Source organism: Pyrus communis, chromosome 14 (assembly GCF_963583255.1).
Source record: "Pyrus communis chromosome 14, drPyrComm1.1, whole genome shotgun sequence".
NCBI classification, from domain to species: domain Eukaryota; kingdom Viridiplantae; phylum Streptophyta; class Magnoliopsida; order Rosales; family Rosaceae; genus Pyrus; species Pyrus communis.
Window position 1 is genome coordinate 18,690,375 of NC_084816.1, and position 17,894 is coordinate 18,708,268.

General features: G+C 38.7%; 3 protein-coding genes across 3 annotated transcripts; all 3 read left to right on the forward strand.

Moving 5' to 3' along the window:
* The first annotated feature begins 4,571 nt into the window (after positions 1-4,571).
* On the forward strand, positions 4,572-6,674 carry LOC137714509 (protein MAINTENANCE OF MERISTEMS-like). The gene is made up of 5 exons (XM_068453709.1): positions 4,572-4,661; positions 4,797-5,693; positions 5,741-5,887; positions 5,979-6,338; positions 6,534-6,674. The coding sequence occupies exons 1-5, from the start codon at positions 4,572-4,574 to the stop codon at positions 6,672-6,674; spliced, it is 1,635 nt and encodes a 544-aa protein (XP_068309810.1).
* Positions 6,675-8,138: 1,464 nt separating this feature from the next.
* On the forward strand, positions 8,139-10,970 carry LOC137716239 (probable serine/threonine-protein kinase PBL23). Its single transcript, XM_068455663.1, has 5 exons — positions 8,139-8,524; positions 9,137-9,318; positions 9,421-9,610; positions 9,700-10,091; positions 10,195-10,970. The coding sequence occupies exons 1-5, from the start codon at positions 8,401-8,403 to the stop codon at positions 10,447-10,449; spliced, it is 1,143 nt and encodes a 380-aa protein (XP_068311764.1). The 5' UTR covers positions 8,139-8,400; the 3' UTR covers positions 10,450-10,970.
* Positions 10,971-13,914: 2,944 nt separating this feature from the next.
* On the forward strand, positions 13,915-15,045 carry LOC137714511 (G-type lectin S-receptor-like serine/threonine-protein kinase SD2-5). Its single transcript, XM_068453710.1, has 3 exons — positions 13,915-13,936; positions 14,013-14,416; positions 14,518-15,045. Exons 1-3 carry the CDS (start codon positions 13,915-13,917, stop codon positions 15,043-15,045), a joined length of 954 nt encoding a protein of 317 aa, XP_068309811.1.
* The last annotated feature ends 2,849 nt before the right edge of the window (positions 15,046-17,894 follow it).

The following is a 17,894-nucleotide window of genomic DNA, read 5'->3' on the forward strand; positions in this document are numbered from 1 at the left end:
CATTTATGCTGAGCGGCAAGAGAGATTAGTAATCTTACCGTGTCAAGTCTTGCAACTGGAGCATAGACTTCATCATAGTCCACTCCATACTTCTGTTTGTAGCCCTTTGCTACAAGCCTTGATTTGTACCGATCTACACTTCCATCTGCAGTGCGTTTGATCTTGTACACCTACTTAACACCAATAGCCTTCTGATTTGGTGGAAGCTTTGTCAACTCCCAAATGTCATTCTTCTCGATGGCATGGATCTCTTCTTCCATGGCTTTCTTCCAACAATTTTCTTCCACAGCTTCATTGAATGAGAGAGGCTCATGGTCTGCATAGAAGCAGAAAAAATTGGTTTCTTCTTCTTCTTGTCCATAAATCTCTGTGAGACTCCTTAACCTCACTGGAGTTGAGGAGCTGTTTTCCTCACTAGATGTAGGACCACTCCTTGCAATTCTGTGCACTGGAGTTGTTGTGATTGTTTGAGCAGGCTGTTGCTCAATAGGTGGTATAACTTCTGGTTCTTCAAAATCAGTGGAGACGATCTTCTCTTTACTGACTTCTTTGTTGTTCCACTTCCATGTCTCTTCCTCACTGAAGATGACATCTCTACTAACCACTAGTTTGCCAGTTAGTGGGTTGTAGAGCTTGTATGCCTTGGACTCTTCACTATAGCCCACAAACACACACTTCTCACCTCTATCATCAAGTTTCCTCCTCTTGGCTTCTGGAACTTGAGCATATGCAACACACCCAAAAATTCTTAGGTGTGTAACATTCGGCTTGTATCCACTCCAAGCCTCTTGTGGTGTCATCCTCTTGACACTCTTTGTTGGACATCGATTCAACAAATAAATCGAACAAGCTACAGCTTCTGCCCATAACTCTTTTGGCAAATTCTTCTCCTTAAGCATGGACCTTGTCATGTCAAGGATGGTTCGATTCTTTCTTTCGGCTATCCCATTTTGCTGTGGGGTATAGGCAGCAGTAAGTTGATGCCTAATTCCTTGCTCATTGCAGTATGCTTGGAAAGCATTGGAGGTGTACTCTCCACCTCTATCTGATCTCACAGCCACAAGCTTGTGGTTACTTTCAGCCTCTGTGAGTGCCTTGAACTCCTTGAAAATTTTTAGGGCAGCTGACTTCTCCTTGAGAAAATAGACCCAAGTCTTTCTACTGAAATCATCAATGAAGGTAATAAAATACCTATTACCTCCATAAGACATGAGATCCAATGGACCACATATATCTGTGTGCACCAACTGCAGTGGTGCCTTTGCTCTCCATGTATCACCAACAGGAAACGATAGTCGTGCTTGCTTGCCAAGCACACAACCTTCACATACTTGGCGTGTGGCTTCAATATGGGGTAAACCACGAACCATTCCTCCACTTGACAACAACTTTAGGCCATTGAAATGAAGATGGCCAAATCGAAGATGCCATTTCCATGACTCATCTTCCATCACACCGATGTTGCAACTCCCAATCTTTGTGTTCAACTTCAACGGGAACATTCGGTTCTTTGACATTTGAACACGTGCAATAAGTTTTCTCCTTGCATTTCTGAGAGTGAGAAACATATTCTCCATATGTATAATGTACCCTTTCTGGAGCAGTTGACCAATGCTTAGAATGTTGCTCTTCATACCTGGTATGTAGTAGGTATCGGAGATGTATTCTTCTTTACCATCCTTCTGGATGATCTTGATCTTCCCTTTGCCTTCAACTGGCAACTTTGAGGAGTCACCAAGACTTACAGATCCATAGGCCCCATCTTTTAGTTCGGCAAAAAACTCCTTCTTTCCACACATGTGATTGCTTGCACCAGAGTCCAAATACCAAACATCTTGTTGGCTACTAGAATCATGGTGTGCTAGCAAGACTGTAAGTTCTTCATCAGTATTTCCACTTGATTCTGCCATGTTGACATGCTCACCATTTTTATGTGAACATTCATTGGCATAATGTCCATATTGCTTGCAATTGTGACATTGGATATGCACCTTTCCTCGAGTAGATCTCCACTCTTGAGACTGACCTCGATTTTGTGCATAGCCTCGACCTCTTCCTCGAGCTCGTCCTCAGCTAAGGTTAGATGAACTCCCACGACGTGAGTTCCACTGCCCACGACCTCCATTTGGTTTGTCAATATTCAACTTTGACTCCAAAGCTTGCTCTAGCGTTTTGGGGTTTGCATTCTTCTGAATGCGTTGCTCGTGAACTAGGAGGGATCCTAGTAGCTCCTCTGCGCTCATCACCTCCAAATCCTTGGATTCCTCAATGGCAGTCACCACATGCTCAAACTTAGATGTGAATGACCGGAGTATCTTCTCCACAACTCGTACTTCATCGAGTCTCTCGCCATTTCTCCTCATCTGATTTACTATCACAATGAGCCTTGAGTGATAATCGGAGATGCTCTCCCCTTCATTCATGTGAGCAGTTTCAAAATCTGCTCGAAGTGACTGTAACCTCACTTTCTTGACTCGATCTACTCCTTTGTAGATTGTACTGAGTGTATCCCATACTTGCTTGCTCGTTGTTGCTTCTGCAACCTTCTCGAACGTTGAATCTTCCAAACCCTGGTATAGAAGATACAACACCTTTTGGTCCTTCTTTCGTAAGTCCTTGAGAGTGTTCCTTTAATCCGCAGTATATACGGCTTCTTGCTCGGCAGTGGGTACAACATACCCACTACTGACAACTTCCCATAGCTCCTGTGATCCAAACAATGCTTTGAATTGGATGCACCATCTTTCATAATTTTCTTTCTTCAATGTGGGAACTTGGAGTTGCACTAAATTGGACGCCATAGCTACTGCACTTGCCAGAATGGTATTCTGGCTCTGATACCAATTGTTGGTATTCAAAAGAGTTTACTAACTCAATACCAAAATATGTGGGTGATAAGTTTACAAACTCTATCACACCTCTCACTTTCACTCTCAATAAAATTGGACAAAGAAATAGAGAAATGAGGGAAGCAACAAGCTTTGGTAAAACACTTGGACTTTGATATATGAAAGAAGTAGCAAGCTTGGTGATAACAAACACTTTGAAATATTAGAAGAGTTTACAACTCTTAAAGCTTACAAGCTGAAAATGAGAATGGAAATGGGATTTGGATGGGATGCAATAAAGCTTAGCAAGATGGCCTATTTATACAAAACAGAAATTGATAAACAATGCAACAACACATGCAATGAATGGGGTGTTTAACATCTTTACACCCTTTAAAACACATGCAAGAACTTTGGACAATCTAGCACACATATGCAGCTATCTTTCCAGCTTGCAATCAACACTTTTTCGGCTAATACACAGCAGCACACTGCTGTCTTCCTGCTAGCACATCACATGGCAGCACACTTGCTGTCTTTCATCACCATTTCAGCTAGCACATGGAGGAAACTTTAGTCTTTGTAGTTGCAGCATGTGTGGATACAACCTGTAAAGAAACTAACAGCTAGAAGCAACCTTTTACAGCCTGTTTTTATTTGAATTTCCAACAGAGGAGGACGCCACGGTTGGTGCTCAAAATTTAACCCACACCGCCAAATCAATCAAAGTTTTCCTGCAGCGCCAGCGTCGTCCTCCCTAGGCTTACGGTGACGGCCTGGCTATGGTGACGGCGCCGGAGAAGAAGAAGCTGGAGCGCAGAGGGACTGGGTGTCCGGGTTTAGCAAGCGAATATTGGGAATTGGACGTAGGCCTCATTTCCTTTCTAGTCCCTGTTAATACCAAGCGAAAGCTTGGGATTAGATAAACGGCTTTAGTGAAGTGCGTCGGGACTCGTAGTGGAGGCGAGTCCCATTTATCTTAGTCCAACAACCTACCAAACATGGGATTATAGTCTTGCTTAAGACAGTCCAAGCCAGTCCCTCTTAAGGAGGTTCAACAAACGCACCCCTAAGGTCTTTTCTTTACCAAAAAAATTTCTAAGGTCTTCCACATCCGGTTCGAAAATGAAATGTGATATCAATATAATAGGACTCAGATTTCTATAGTGGTAAAAAATATGAGTGTAATGAGAGTGATTCATATATTTTACTCCAATATATTGAACTCATGTGTGATGGCAATACAACAAATGATAAGTGTGAGAAAATAATTGACCAATCATAAAATACGAAGAAAGAGAAAGTAAGGAGTCACACATTCAATATACAAACTCATTCATATTAAACTCACCACACACACTCTGACATAGCGTAGTACGAATCTAGCACGATGCATGATTATTATATACAAACATTAAACTCACCAAATCATTGTGGAAGGCCTAATATTACTTCACATTGACGTACCAAACATTTATGCGGGGAATGTGTATCAAATCTAGCAACCGTGTACTTCTGTCACAAGATATGGAACTTATGATGATTTTTTACAGTCCTGGTACCTAGAGAGAGAGAGAGAGAGAGAGAGTGTGTGTGTGTCCCAAGGTTTCAAAATTTGTACTCTCTCTGCCCTCTTCGTCTTCCTCTATTTTCTAGGGCCTGTGGGCAGTTCAAAAGTTTCAAAAGTTATACTCTCTCTGCCCTCTTCGTCTTCCTTCTTCTTCCTCTCCACTCTCTGACGAAATGGCAGCAGACGGAGCAGCAGCAGCAGCAGAAGCGTCACCGCCCCGGTTTCCGTTAAGCCGCATGTACGAACAGAGAGAAGAAACCATGGTCTCTCCAAAACATGGTCAGAAACAAAAGAGGAGACTCGCAAGGTTTCTGAAGCCATGTACCACCGGTTTTACCACCGCAGTGGGTCCCCCAAAAACTCCATTGCTCTGCTAGGTCTTTCCTCACGACCTCCAGCAATGGCCGTCGAAGGTGTTCTTCAAAGGGTGGAAGATTCCCCAGGGAAAGTGGGATGAATGGGTCGATAGGTTGGCCGGTAAGTACTGCTCCATCTGGAACCAGTCTGGAATTTGTGATGCAAGTTTGAGCTCCATATATGAAATCAGGGGAAACAACAAGAATGTGCTTCTCGAGTTGGCGGAGTTTTGGTCGCCGGAGACCAACACTTTCGTTTCCCCATGGGGGGAGGCCACCATTACGCTCGAAGATGTCATGGTTCTTGGCAGGTTTTCGGCCCTTGGAAGGAATGTCACCAGACCTGTTACCGGGTTGTTGGCGGAAATCGTGGAGGAGATGGAGAAGAAGAGGATGGAGATTTCGAGAACCAAGGCTAAAAAAGCTTGCCGATCTAGATGGATCAAGATTTTGATGGAGCTGCCAAATGGAGGGTACGAGTATGAGCATGTAGCTTTCTTGTCGTTGTGGCTTTCGAGGTCTGTTTTTCCTTCTCTTCCTGAGGATTGCATTGGCAGGCATGTTTTTCCGATTGCAGCATGTTTGTCACAGGGGAAGAGAGTTGCTCTTGCACCCGCCGTCCTTTCAGGTCTTTTCAGAGACCTTAGCTTGCTAAAGAAGCGAGTTCTTTCTGGTGAGGCGGAGATTTCAGTTACTGGCCCCTTTCAGCTTATGCAGTTGTGGGCTTTCGAGAGGTTTCCGCCTCTGATACAGAGTCCCCCGAAAACTCCGAAACCTGGCGAGTCTAGGGCTGCCCGGTGGCACAAAGTAGCTTCTAAATCAATCGGTCTGCCTCTTGTGAGAACTGTTTTTAAGTTGCAAGAGAATTTTCAGTGGCGTCCGTTTGCTGCTGATTTGAGCAATTTGCGCCATTCTTCTTACTACAAAGAGAACAAGCCGGTATTTTTGATAGTGGTAAGAACGCAGATGAGAATTTAAAATCTTAGGTTAGGTGCTTGTGCGCTTCTGAGTTGATTGGAGTAGAAGATTGTAAAGAGAAGTATTTTCCGCACAGTGTGGCAATGCAGTTTGGAATTGATCAAGACCTTCCTGGTGAATTTCCAGGATTGGATTTTGCCGCCTCAGGCAACGATGTTGGTTTCTTTGTTCCGCCATGGTCTTTTGAGCCGAGTGTAACGGCTAGGTACTTGGATTGGTGGGAAAAATCAAATTCTGCTCGTGCAGATGCAATCAGAAAAGAAGTCATGGTGGCAACACAGAAGGTTTAAGAGGTTCAATGCCTCCGTTACAGAGAGGAAATTGCAGATGACAAAGGAATGTGCACAAACTTTGACAAAGTCTAAACCAGAAAAGAATCACTCCTATGTTATGCCTGAGGTCTCAAGAAAATCCAATACTACTTCAGAAACGCAGACCTCTGCCATTCCCCCTAAGCAGGTCAAGAAAGAGTTGCCTGCTGATCATACTCATGATGATGATGATATTCCGCTTTCAGAACGAATGAATAGGCAATTCCCTAGGAAGGTTGAGAATGATTTGGCTCCTGATCATAGCGATGACAGTAACGAAGATTTTCTCATTTCGGTACGATCAAGTCACCCTGCAAATAGACCAGCTTGTTTGAGTAATGCTTCCCCAAGCAGCGGATCCACAAAATGTGTTTCCTCAACCTCACGTATTTGAGGTGGAAATGTGAGCAAACGGAAGTCAGTCACAAAAGGGGAAGGATTTCCGGCTAAGAAAAGAAGTGCTGTTGATTTTTCTAATACTCTTACGAAGATTGCTACAAAAGGGAAGAAGGCTGGTGAAGGGACAAATGTACAAGTTGATGTACCTTCCAGGGTGGGAGACAAGCATAAAGTGGCAACTAAAGTATCAGAAAAAGGCTGCTTCGAGAGAAGGGAAGAAAGCAATGCTTGAAGGGTCTTTCAAGAAACCTATGGGGGTTAACGACCATAAACGCAATCAACCCGAAAAAGGTTCTCTGAAAGAAGTCAAAAAACAAAGCCTGATGACCCCATGGCGAGTGTTGAAATACTAACGAGGGTTGCGAATCTGAAGAAACTTCTGGGGGTAAACTCAAAAGAGAAACAAAATCCTTAGGCCACTTGTTGCACTTACGGATATATGCAATTATGGATGATTTAATATCTGTTCACTTTTTGCATTTTGTTATCTTATCTGGCTCACTGTCTTGGTGGAATATTTAGAGCTTATTCCGGTTAGTAGTGAAATTTGTTACAAGCTAATGAACATATACAAGTGTTTTTGCTTCTTGCTAGTTTAATTTGTTGTCAGTTGGCCAATCTACTGTTTAAGCTTTTGATGATGGTGGCATTGATGTAAATCACAGATCGTTTTTGGCATGATATCTTTTACGCATTTGTTCATGTCATTGGTGATAAAGTAGTGTGGGATGGCAGGTCCAAACTTTTCTCCGTAGAGAACAGCAGCAGCCATCACAGATCATTGTAGGAAAATTCAAATTATGATCGTGGAAACAGGGTTATTTGATATAATTTGTTGGGAAAGAAGACTGTTCTATAATCTCTTGTTTTAATGAGTTGTTAAAATTATGATAGTAGTGTAATTGGTTTTTTCTCAAACTATGAATGGTTTGCAAAGACTGTTCTACGGTCTACGATAGATTTTAGGTATAACAGTACTGCAAGGTGTGCTGACTTGCCCTTTTTTATCCTCTCACTTTCATGTCACCCTTGGGTTGTTTTACTAATTCATTTTCTTAGATAGAAGCTTCATTGTATCTAGAAACTTCGGTAGGAAGCTCTCACACCGGTGGTACCAGCGTGGGGTCAAATGAAACCAAAACACAGTGGCATTTGAATTGCACATATGATAGATTTTATTCGTGTTTCAGACATCAAATTTACTGTCAGCAAGCGAGACATTTTCATTGTAAACTACTCTAATTTACGTTGAAAGAGGGAAATTCAAAGTTGGGTGCAAGAGGGCAAGCAAACTGACCTAATCTACGTATGCAAAATAAAGTCGTTTCTAGCCACAAATTACATAATCTCTTTACATTGCCAGCAAATTCCTGGGAAGATAAATGTGGATACGGTTGGAAATTCATTGAGATTTTTGCCAATTAAAGGAAAGGTAAACTTTTGGTTATGGAAATAATAAGAGGTTGTATTTTTGACCTGCCCTGTCTCCAACACAAATAGAAGTACAAATTAATATTGAAAAAAAAAAAAAAAAAAAAAAAAACCGATTTTTTCTGTTGTTAAAAGAAAGAAGAATGCCTGGATGTCCCTCCATATTTAGCAACCTTGACCTAGTCTGTTTTGGCTGTCCGAACTCAATGGTTTCGATAGAGGGAGCAAGCAAAAGAAACAATGTGAGGGATCAAGCTCTTGGTTCTTGAAGGACCAGAAACTAGCATTCTGGTTTTTCCAGAGCCAAGGCTGTTTTCATAACGTATCAAATCGATATCCCCCGTTTGTCTAACCAATTTCTCAGGCTTGTTTCGTCTGCACTTGTTGGTTTCTTGGATCGAAGCGTACCAAAGTTTTGAATTTTTTTGGTATGTTGTGAGTGGTTTTTTCCAGGAATCCATGCAAGATTTGGATGACAATTTGAAGGTGGTTGCAATCGGATTAGAGTTGACGAGGGAAAGAAAACGATGAATTGCTTCCAATGTTGCATTTCAGAAGAGAAAAACGCCAGGAAGTCATTGAAAAAGAGTATTAAGGAATACCATGACACCAAAACTTTAGCCTCTTTCGCTAACATCTCCTTCAAAACTGGTAAATTCTTCTCACGGCATAAATCTTCCCTGAAAATCAAATGACACCAGTACGTTAAATGACATACGTACATATAATAGACCTGATTACTCTCTAATAGGGTATGCATCTGCGACGAGGACTTATTTTTCAATCGTTAAATAATATGTTACGGATTATAGCATGCATTCGCATATCAAAGATTTATGTCTTTTAACACTTTGGTCTATCAATCAAGTATTCATATTCAAGGGCTGCAATTTATCAGCTTTCTTGCTTTACATATGTACGTATACATACATATATTTATCTTTTATGTACTGTGGAAAATTTCACCTGAAAAATACCCAATTTATTTGCCTTTGGTTTGATGGAGATCTGTCCTTTTGAAGGCTGAGATTGGTTTTACCGTACAAAAATTGGCCTTCCCTCCTTGTTATTTTGGCAAATAATTATCAAAATTTTGACGTAGATTTGTTGAAAATGATCTAATTTGCAACCACAACTTGTCCTGTCTTCTGAAAGTTGGCTGCAGACCCTGATATATACCTTCTAGTATACTAGTAATATTTAGCAGTGTAGAACAGCAATTCAAACTGTCGGCCTCTTAAGTTTGAGAATTTTAACCTGCAGATAGCAGCAGGAGGAAGTACATAGCCGAAGAGATCGCAAAGGTTGGGAAAGGAAACATTACGGCTCAGATTTTTACATACCGGGAACTTTGTGTTGCAACTAACAACTTCCATCCAGACAATTTGCTTGGCGAAGGCGGTTTTGGGAGGGTTTACAAAGGGAAATTTGAAGGCACAGAACAAGTAGTATTTCCATCCATCTCTCTTCATTTCATCCCTTTTCTCTTTCCCCTGAACATACAATAATTTAGTTGGATCATAACCCCCATTGTTCGCTCGTTTCAGGTTGTTGCTGTTAAGCAACTAGACAGGAATGGATTCCAAGGAAACAGAGAGTTTCTTGTAGAAGTTTTGATATTAAGTCTTCTTCACCATGCCCACCTCGTCAATTTGGTTGGATATTGCGCGGATGGTGATCAGAGGATTTTGGCGTATGAGTACATGGCCAATGGATCCCTAGAGGACCATCTTCTTGGTAAGCACCAATTTACTAATTTGCATTTGCACGTTGCCCGCACTTAAGTACATATCGGTAACATTCAACAACAAAACTTGGGCTCTTAGATTTAGCTCCAGGAAAAAAGGCCTTGGATTGGAATACTAGGATGAAAATTGCAGCGGGGGCAGCAAGGGGACTTGAATACTTACACGAACAAGCAAATCCTCCTGTGATATACCGGGATTTCAAAGCTTCCAACATACTCTTGGATGAGAACTTCAATCCAAAACTCTCCGATTTTGGTCTTGCAAAGTTAGGTCCAACTGGCGATAAGACTCATGTATCCACCAGGGTGATGGGGACCTACGGCTACTGTGCACCTGAATATGCACTAACAGGGCAGTTGACAACGAAATCCGACCTTTACAGCTTTGGAGTTGTGTTTTTGGAGATTATCACAGGACGGAGAGTCATAGACAATAACAGACCAACTGAAGAGCAGAATTTGGTTACTTGGGTATGTTCATAATTTATAATCTCTCAAGCTATTTCGGAGAATCTCTTTGAAATCCTTCTATAATGGCTAATTTCCATAAAGTTAATAACACGATTTTTTGCAGGCACAACCATTATTTAAAGATAGAAGGAAGTTTACGTTAATGGCAGATCCATTGCTAGAAGGGAAGTACCCTATCAAGGGTCTTTACCAAGCTCTTGCTGTTGCAGCAATGTGTCTCCAAGAAGAAGCTGCTACACGACCGCTGATCAGTGACGTTGTAACGGCGTTAACGTATTTAACCTTAGATGGTGAAGCGGGTGATACGGATGCTGATGGAAATGTCGACACTACAGATGGTGCTGGTGTTGAACGATAGACATAATGAGAAAAGAAGCCTATGGAATTTAACGTTTCATGAAATCTAAATGTGATCATATCATGTTGTGTTGTTGCTAGATAGGCTGCTCTGTGAAATACCAACTCCGTGCCATTACCAATAAATAACTTCTCTCCAGTTTTGGTGTTAGCATGCTGGTGAGATATTTCGCGGTCATTTTGTACGTTGATTTAGAAGCTGGGACTTGTGACACAAGAATTGTAAGTTTGATCATATAAGATTTGGGGAAGGTTAAGGCACTTTAACTGGGCAAGCCCAAATAGCCCAAAAAAAGAACAAGCCTACCCGGTTCAAAAGAGAGCGATGTTTGAACTCGGGTGCGTGGAGTGGAAATATTGTCTTAAACAACTGATTTAACTCACATATGAGTTTAAATCTTGTGCAGACTGATGCAGGATAGTATACACTATTCAGTTGGCTTCAACAACATGTTCAGTTTATGCCAATTGTTGTACCAATGTCAAATTGCAGCCATCATTTACTCTTCAATATAAAACATAAATATTTAGGTGTGTTTGATTCATGGTGTGCATGAAGGATTAAAAGAGTATACGAGAGAAAGAAACTTATCCATGCTGAGAATTTGATATGACAATATCTCAAATCAATCATATATCTTATATTTTAGATTATTTAGTGTAATTAGCTTGGAATGTTGTATCCCGTTGAGTAAAAGTTTTTCTTATAAAGGAAAAGGTTTAAAATGAACTTAAATGGTTCAATTTGTTGTATAGCCTGAGATTTCTTCACAGTAAATACAATTAACACATTAAACAAGGACTCTTAGGTTAGTGAAGTTTACGCCCCCAATAAGAGGTGTCTTTTTTTCTTCGTATAAATACAACCAATATGCTGTGCTAAAGCTTAAAAACGTCACCAAAAGGTTCTGTGTTCAAATCCCTCTCCTCGTAGTTTAATAATCTATCATTTGTCCAAAAAAGAAAAAAGACAATATAGAAGAAAGATTTACTGCAAAATATCGATCTTTGAACAAAACAAATTAGTGATAGGAACCTGCTAGACCTGGCATTCGTGTCATGTTTTTCGTGTTCGTGTCGTTTTCGTATTATACCCAATAGCTTAACGGGTCGTGTTGTGTAACACCCGTTAAAATAAACGGGTAATGACCTGACCCGAAATCAACCTGTTAATATTATCAGGTAATATGACCTAACTTGTTACCCGTTAAGAAAAATATATTTAAATCAATGAATAATGAAAATGAAAAACATAATATGACCCAAAAAATGTAAAATATAATACTAAATTAGTAGATACATACCACATTGTTACATAAATATTACTTCAAAACATAAAAAAAAAAAAAAAATTCAAAAAAAAAGAAAAGAAAAAAGAATACATTTGTCATTCAAGTTTACATACCCCAAAATAAGAGCCCAATGAAAAAACATTAGTGCTTACTATAAAATGCAAATATTCAAATATATGCAAAATGAAAAAAGTTGTGTTTCAAGGTTGAGGAACTTTGCACGTTTTTGACAATAAAACCCTTCAATTTTCATCAATCACCAAGGGAAATGGTATTGGAACTTTGGTTTGATATATTGTCTTCAAGTGTTCCTTTAAGTGTTATGTTGATGATGTATTCACTAAGGTTTTCCATAATCCATAAACTATAGATCTAAATTTAACTGTTGATTGTCGTTTATATTTACGTTTCATTCTTCTCACTAATTTTTTTTTTCTTTTTTGGATTTTCTTTTTCGAACATATGATATCTCAGAGGATGTAGAAAGATGAACGGTTCGGATTGTTAATATTACGTTAAGAGTGTTACCATTAGTGAAAATATAGCTCGAAATTTATAAAGTCTCTAGAAACTAGATAACATCAACTTAGATTTTTAGTTAATTGCAAGGATCAGAACCGTTCATTTTTCTACATCCACTAAAAGATCACTTTCCCAAAAAAAAAAGAAAATCTAAAAAATGAAATTTGGCGAGTAAAATAAAGTCTAAACAACAATGGATAGTTCAATTTAAATCTAAGGTTTATGGATTATGGTGTCAGATTTCGGAGTTGACTCCTTCACAAAAGTTGTAAAGATTGTCATTACGAGTGATTGTATTATTAATATTTTTTTTTTACATTTTTCACACTTCTACAATAATTATTATTAATTTTGCACTTATATAAAAAACACTATTCATGAGATTTGGATGGTTTTAAAATTCTAAACGACCATGTAACCATCGCCGAAGCGTAGAAGATGTAATCACGAGCCTTTATATATGCTTTCACAATTTTCAGACCTTATATATTAATGATTATGTATTTTATTTATTTTGAACTCCCTTAAAAATACTATTTATGAGGGTTTGTATGGTTTTAAAAATTCAAACGACGATGTCCCCATCCTCAAAACGTAGAGAATGCGATTACGAGCATTTGCATATTTTTTCACATTTTTCGCTTTTGTAAATTAATTATTATAATTTTTTTAACTTGTTTAGTATTTTTAAATTACTTGATATTTTTATTTTTAATGTGTTTTATAATTTTTTTAATCTCACTCCTTACCTATAGTATACTATAAAAATAAATAAATAAAACTTAATTTTTTTAAATTTATATAGAAATACAATAATGATTAATAAACAATATATACATATCCATTATATCTATTGTATTTTATAGTAAGTTTTTTTTAGTATAAAAAATTAAAATCATCATAATAACATTTTTTTCTTATCGTATCGAAATAGGCTATCTCCGTGTCACTCTCTTTCAAACCTGTTAAGGACCCGTTATTAACGGTTTCTTATCATGTGACCCGATAACGACCCTTTCAGTTATTGTGTTGACCCGAAACCCGTTATTTTCATGTCGTGTAAGAAACAGCCAGGTCTAGAACTTGCTACCAATTGAAAAATAAAAAAATAAAAAAAATAATCCGTCAAACCATAGAGGTTTTTACTAAATTTTTATATTAATGTTTACATCTTCCTCAAGAACATTAAATAATAACTTGGGAAAAGCATACCTCATCCATGACTACTTCCATTCCGACTTACAAAAGAAGTCATTGAGTGCGCCATTCCTTTGCATCGAGGTTGGAGCATGTGAAAACTCTACTGACTCCAGTTGTGAGCTGTGAAATATCAAAAACAATGCTCGCAAACAAATTGAATAATTGACATATATATCTGACCAAGTCCTGTATTAAATCTCTGAGTCCCTTTTTGCTCACGCTTTAATATTAATAGGGACCTTTATTTAAGTCTGGCTCTATCTTCTCTCATTCCAATCCAAACCTTCTGTTTCAAGTTTCAAGTGAACTATGAACTTGATTACAAGCATAATACTTATGATACTAATAATAATACTAACACTTGTTATACTAGTAAGTCTGGCTTTTATTAGTACCCTGAATATAAGACAACGAATACTGCTTATATTCATATCGACAGCCATATTGGGAGCATGGCTTGGATTACTAATCACTGTTATTTCTAGTCTTCCTAGCCTAATCATAACAGTTGCTGTATATTTTGGCATTTTTCTTCTTATCGTATACGTAGCTAGGTCAAGGAAAAACAAAGTGAAGGAGCAACTTACTGGACTCAAGAGGTTTTCACATGATGAATTGCAAGTTGCAAAGGATAATTTCGGGGTACTCGTTGGCAGCGGAGGATTTGGATCAGTGTTCAAAGGGGTTGTAGCTCTAGCTGATGGCACCACACAGGTTGCTGTGAAGAGGTTGGGTAGAATGGGTCCAGGGGAGATAGGGTTCTTAGAAGAAGTTGAAACAATTGGGAGTGTACACCATTTTAACCTAGCTAGGTTAATTGGGTTTTGTGCAGAAAACAAACACAGGCTTCTCGTTTACGAGTACATGTCGAACGGGTCGCTTGAGAAATGGATTTTCAAGAGAGATCTGAGAAAGGATCTAAATTGGGCCACTCGAAAGAAGATTATACTTGGCGTAAAGGGCTGGCTTATCTTCACGAAGATTGTAGGCACAAAATAATACATCTTGATGTAAAGCCACATAACATTCTCTTGGATGAAAGCTTCAACGCCTAGATTTCTGATTTCGGGTTGTCCAATCTAATTGCAAGAGATCAGAGCGAACTGCTTATTGGAATGCTAGGAACTCCCGGTTATGTTGCTCCTGATTTAACAGTCACCGTTAAATCTGATGTATACAGCTTTGGGATTGTTCTTCTTGAAATAGTTGCCAGAAGGAAAATCTCGAACAGCTCGAGGTCGGAGTCTATTTTCGTCTGTCTTCAAATGTTGGAAAAGAAGGGTGGTGATGGAGATGATCAGGACCAACTGATTGATATTGTGGAAGACTTGGATGAAGACATGGAAAATCATAGGGAGGAAGTGTTGAGGACTATCCGGAACGGAGTTTGGTGTCTGCAGCACGATCACACTAGAAGGCCTCTCATGTCAGCAGTAGTGCAGGCCTTGCAAGGACTAACGGAAGTGGATCCAGACATCATCTATAAGTTTAGTCATCCAACGGCCTCTGCTTCTAAATCAAATCATCAGGATCACCTTATTTCTGTGGCACCCCAAGCATCCGTTCTCTCTGGTCCGAGATGAAATGCATGGAAATGTAACAAAACCAGAATTAATTCGTTAGTTTCATGTCAGCTGTACCAAATTTTTTAGATGATTATAAGAGCAAGTTTTTTGCTTTGTTTTTCTTTAATTTTGGATTTGAAAACTTTCACCCGGTTCATTTTCCCCTGCGCTTAAATTGTTCTTGAAGGAACTGCAACTAACCAAACATTAACTATGTCCAAAGAGTAAAGTGCTGAGCTCCTTAACTAGAGAAGACATTTTCCTTCCATTCTTATAGTGGCGGGGAGCATTCATATGCTCTCTTTCCATATTCCCAGCATCAGCTTGCTAAATCTACATGTTTGCCTACCTGCCTGCCTGATCCTAAATCCGCATGCATGTCTCATGCAAGGTCTCTCTGCCTAACGATGTATCTAATTTTGTATAGGCCCTATGTTTGTATCCATGATATGTCGTTGTCTGTCTGCCTGGCTGTTGGAATTGGTTGATTGTTTGATTGATTAGTTGCTCGTTAGTTAGCTTGAATTGCTCATTCGCTTTGCATTTGCATCTTCTTGTCCGTCGCCTTGTTGGACAATTCATGGTAAACAACGAGAGTTTGACAAGGGTGTTGGAAAAGTTAATTACTTAGCTTTTTGGTTTATTATTATTTAATAAATTAAGGTACTTTTGGTATTTGGATTCGTTGCCTGTTATAGGATTTGGATTCGTTCTTTGTAAATAGGATACTTTGTGACTATAAAAACAAGTTTGTCATGATGTACCTAGTCTTTTCGAAATATGTAGTCTTCCTCGCAATTCTACAGTGTTTATTCGTTTTAAACTTTAAACTCTTGTTTGAATATATGAATGACTAAACAGTCTTCAAACCTACAGAGTAGTTAACAAATAGATGAAACAACAAAGGGCTAACATAGAAGCAGTCTTTTAGTACATACTAGAGAATTGGATGACAAGTTTAGGTACAACTAGAAAATACGCCGGCGCGTTGCTGCGGAAATCTGCTATTTCAGGCGTAATCGGATGAATAAAACACATTTAAGTTGGATAAATTCAACACAATTATGAACAAACAGAGGGATACATAAGTGAATGAGGTCAATAAGATAAATAGTTTTGATTTTATATACATTCAAGCGAGCTGGCATATAAACACATTGTACAATGAATGGGAATAAATTGAACGTCTTTGATTAGAAAGAGATAGTTTCCAAAAAAGTTTTTGTTTCGATAAGAAACATGTAATTCACACATATAGCCATTTCAACAGGTAATTAAAAACAGAAAGTGTTGAGGACTTGTTCAAGTAGCTAATTTTGTAACCACGACTGTTCAAAGGCAAAAATAAGCAGAAGGTCTGTTTCCATACAAAATTGAAGAAACAGAAGCAAGCTACAGTTTACACATATTTTGCCCCTGCAGTTAAGACGACAAAATATATGCCCTGCAGCCTACATACCTCACTTAGCAGTTAGCAAAACACAGAAATGCAGTGTTTGAGCAGGTAATTCGTCAAGCACATATGTTCAAACAAAAAAATATGCAGCATGGTGGGCAGCATTCGATCACGGAGAGCGTGGCTGTTCACTTTTTTTGAGACCGGACATCTTCGACACTAGCAAAAAACATAAATCATAATGTAACAAGGGCAGCCATTACATCTAAATCCTCCCACACCTCTCGGACACTCCCTCTCTCTCTCTCTCTCTCTGCAATTCCTAAAACAAATATCTCGGACACCCCCATCTCTCTACAAATCGCACAAACAAAACCCCAAACCTAATCCTTGACATCCCACCCAAACCTAATTCCTGAAACCCTTTCTCTCAGACACCCCATACCACAGAAAATGCATCTAAACTTTAGTTTATAAAATCGCAGGCTGCCTTCTCTCTTCCTACCTTTTAACAATTCACCAGTAAGATTATCTCACTAAAAACTTATATTAGCAAATCCAATGACGAATGATGTGAAACTGAAGCTGTAATGAAAGCTTATATTAAGAAAGAATGAAAAGCCGTCTTTCTACAACTTGAAACCAAAATTTAAGTGAATGGCCCTGTAACTAAGGTTATTGAACATGATTAACTATCCGCAACCCTCAACCTTGTAACCTTAATCAAGCTGGTTTCACACATACCAATAGAAAACCAAAATATCAGTCTTTGGGGAAGTTACCTTATTTGAAATACCACTGAAAAACAGAGTATACATTTAGGCAAATATTGTTTAAACACCCAAACATAATTCATGATATCTGCCAAAAAGAAAATACCTCTCGATTAGATTTCTTTCGTTCACGAACTTTCTCCTTGACAAACTCCTGAGATAGAACCAAAAAAGAAAATAAGTCACAACTGGTGCAAGCAGAGGGGAAGGTGGCTGAGAAAAGTAGGAATTTATGAGAACACCAATCTTGTTTTAGGTTCCCAACTTATAAGGATGCTAACTTCATCATATAGGACTACCATTAAACACATTTCTTTCCAAAATTAAACTTAGAAAAGAATTCGACACTCACATGCCACAACACAATGTTACATGAAGTAATCTTACCATCACAGCCAAATTGACACAAAACTTCTAACAGTCCTTTTGAAAGCAAAAGTCAAGCGATTAATCAAATACTCATTTTCCGAAAAACAAAAAACCCAACAAAAATATATAAAAAGTAAAAGTAACTAAGTTCCCAATAGTCTAATCCATCAGAAAAATACAAACTCGCACATGTTTGAGTACAAGGACCATAAGAAAGAAGCAGGGGATGCAAAATTTTGAGAATGGGTCTAATAATACTCATCAAGTACAGATAATATATTCTACAAATGAATGAAACAAAAGATGGTGACACTGGAATGGAAACACTT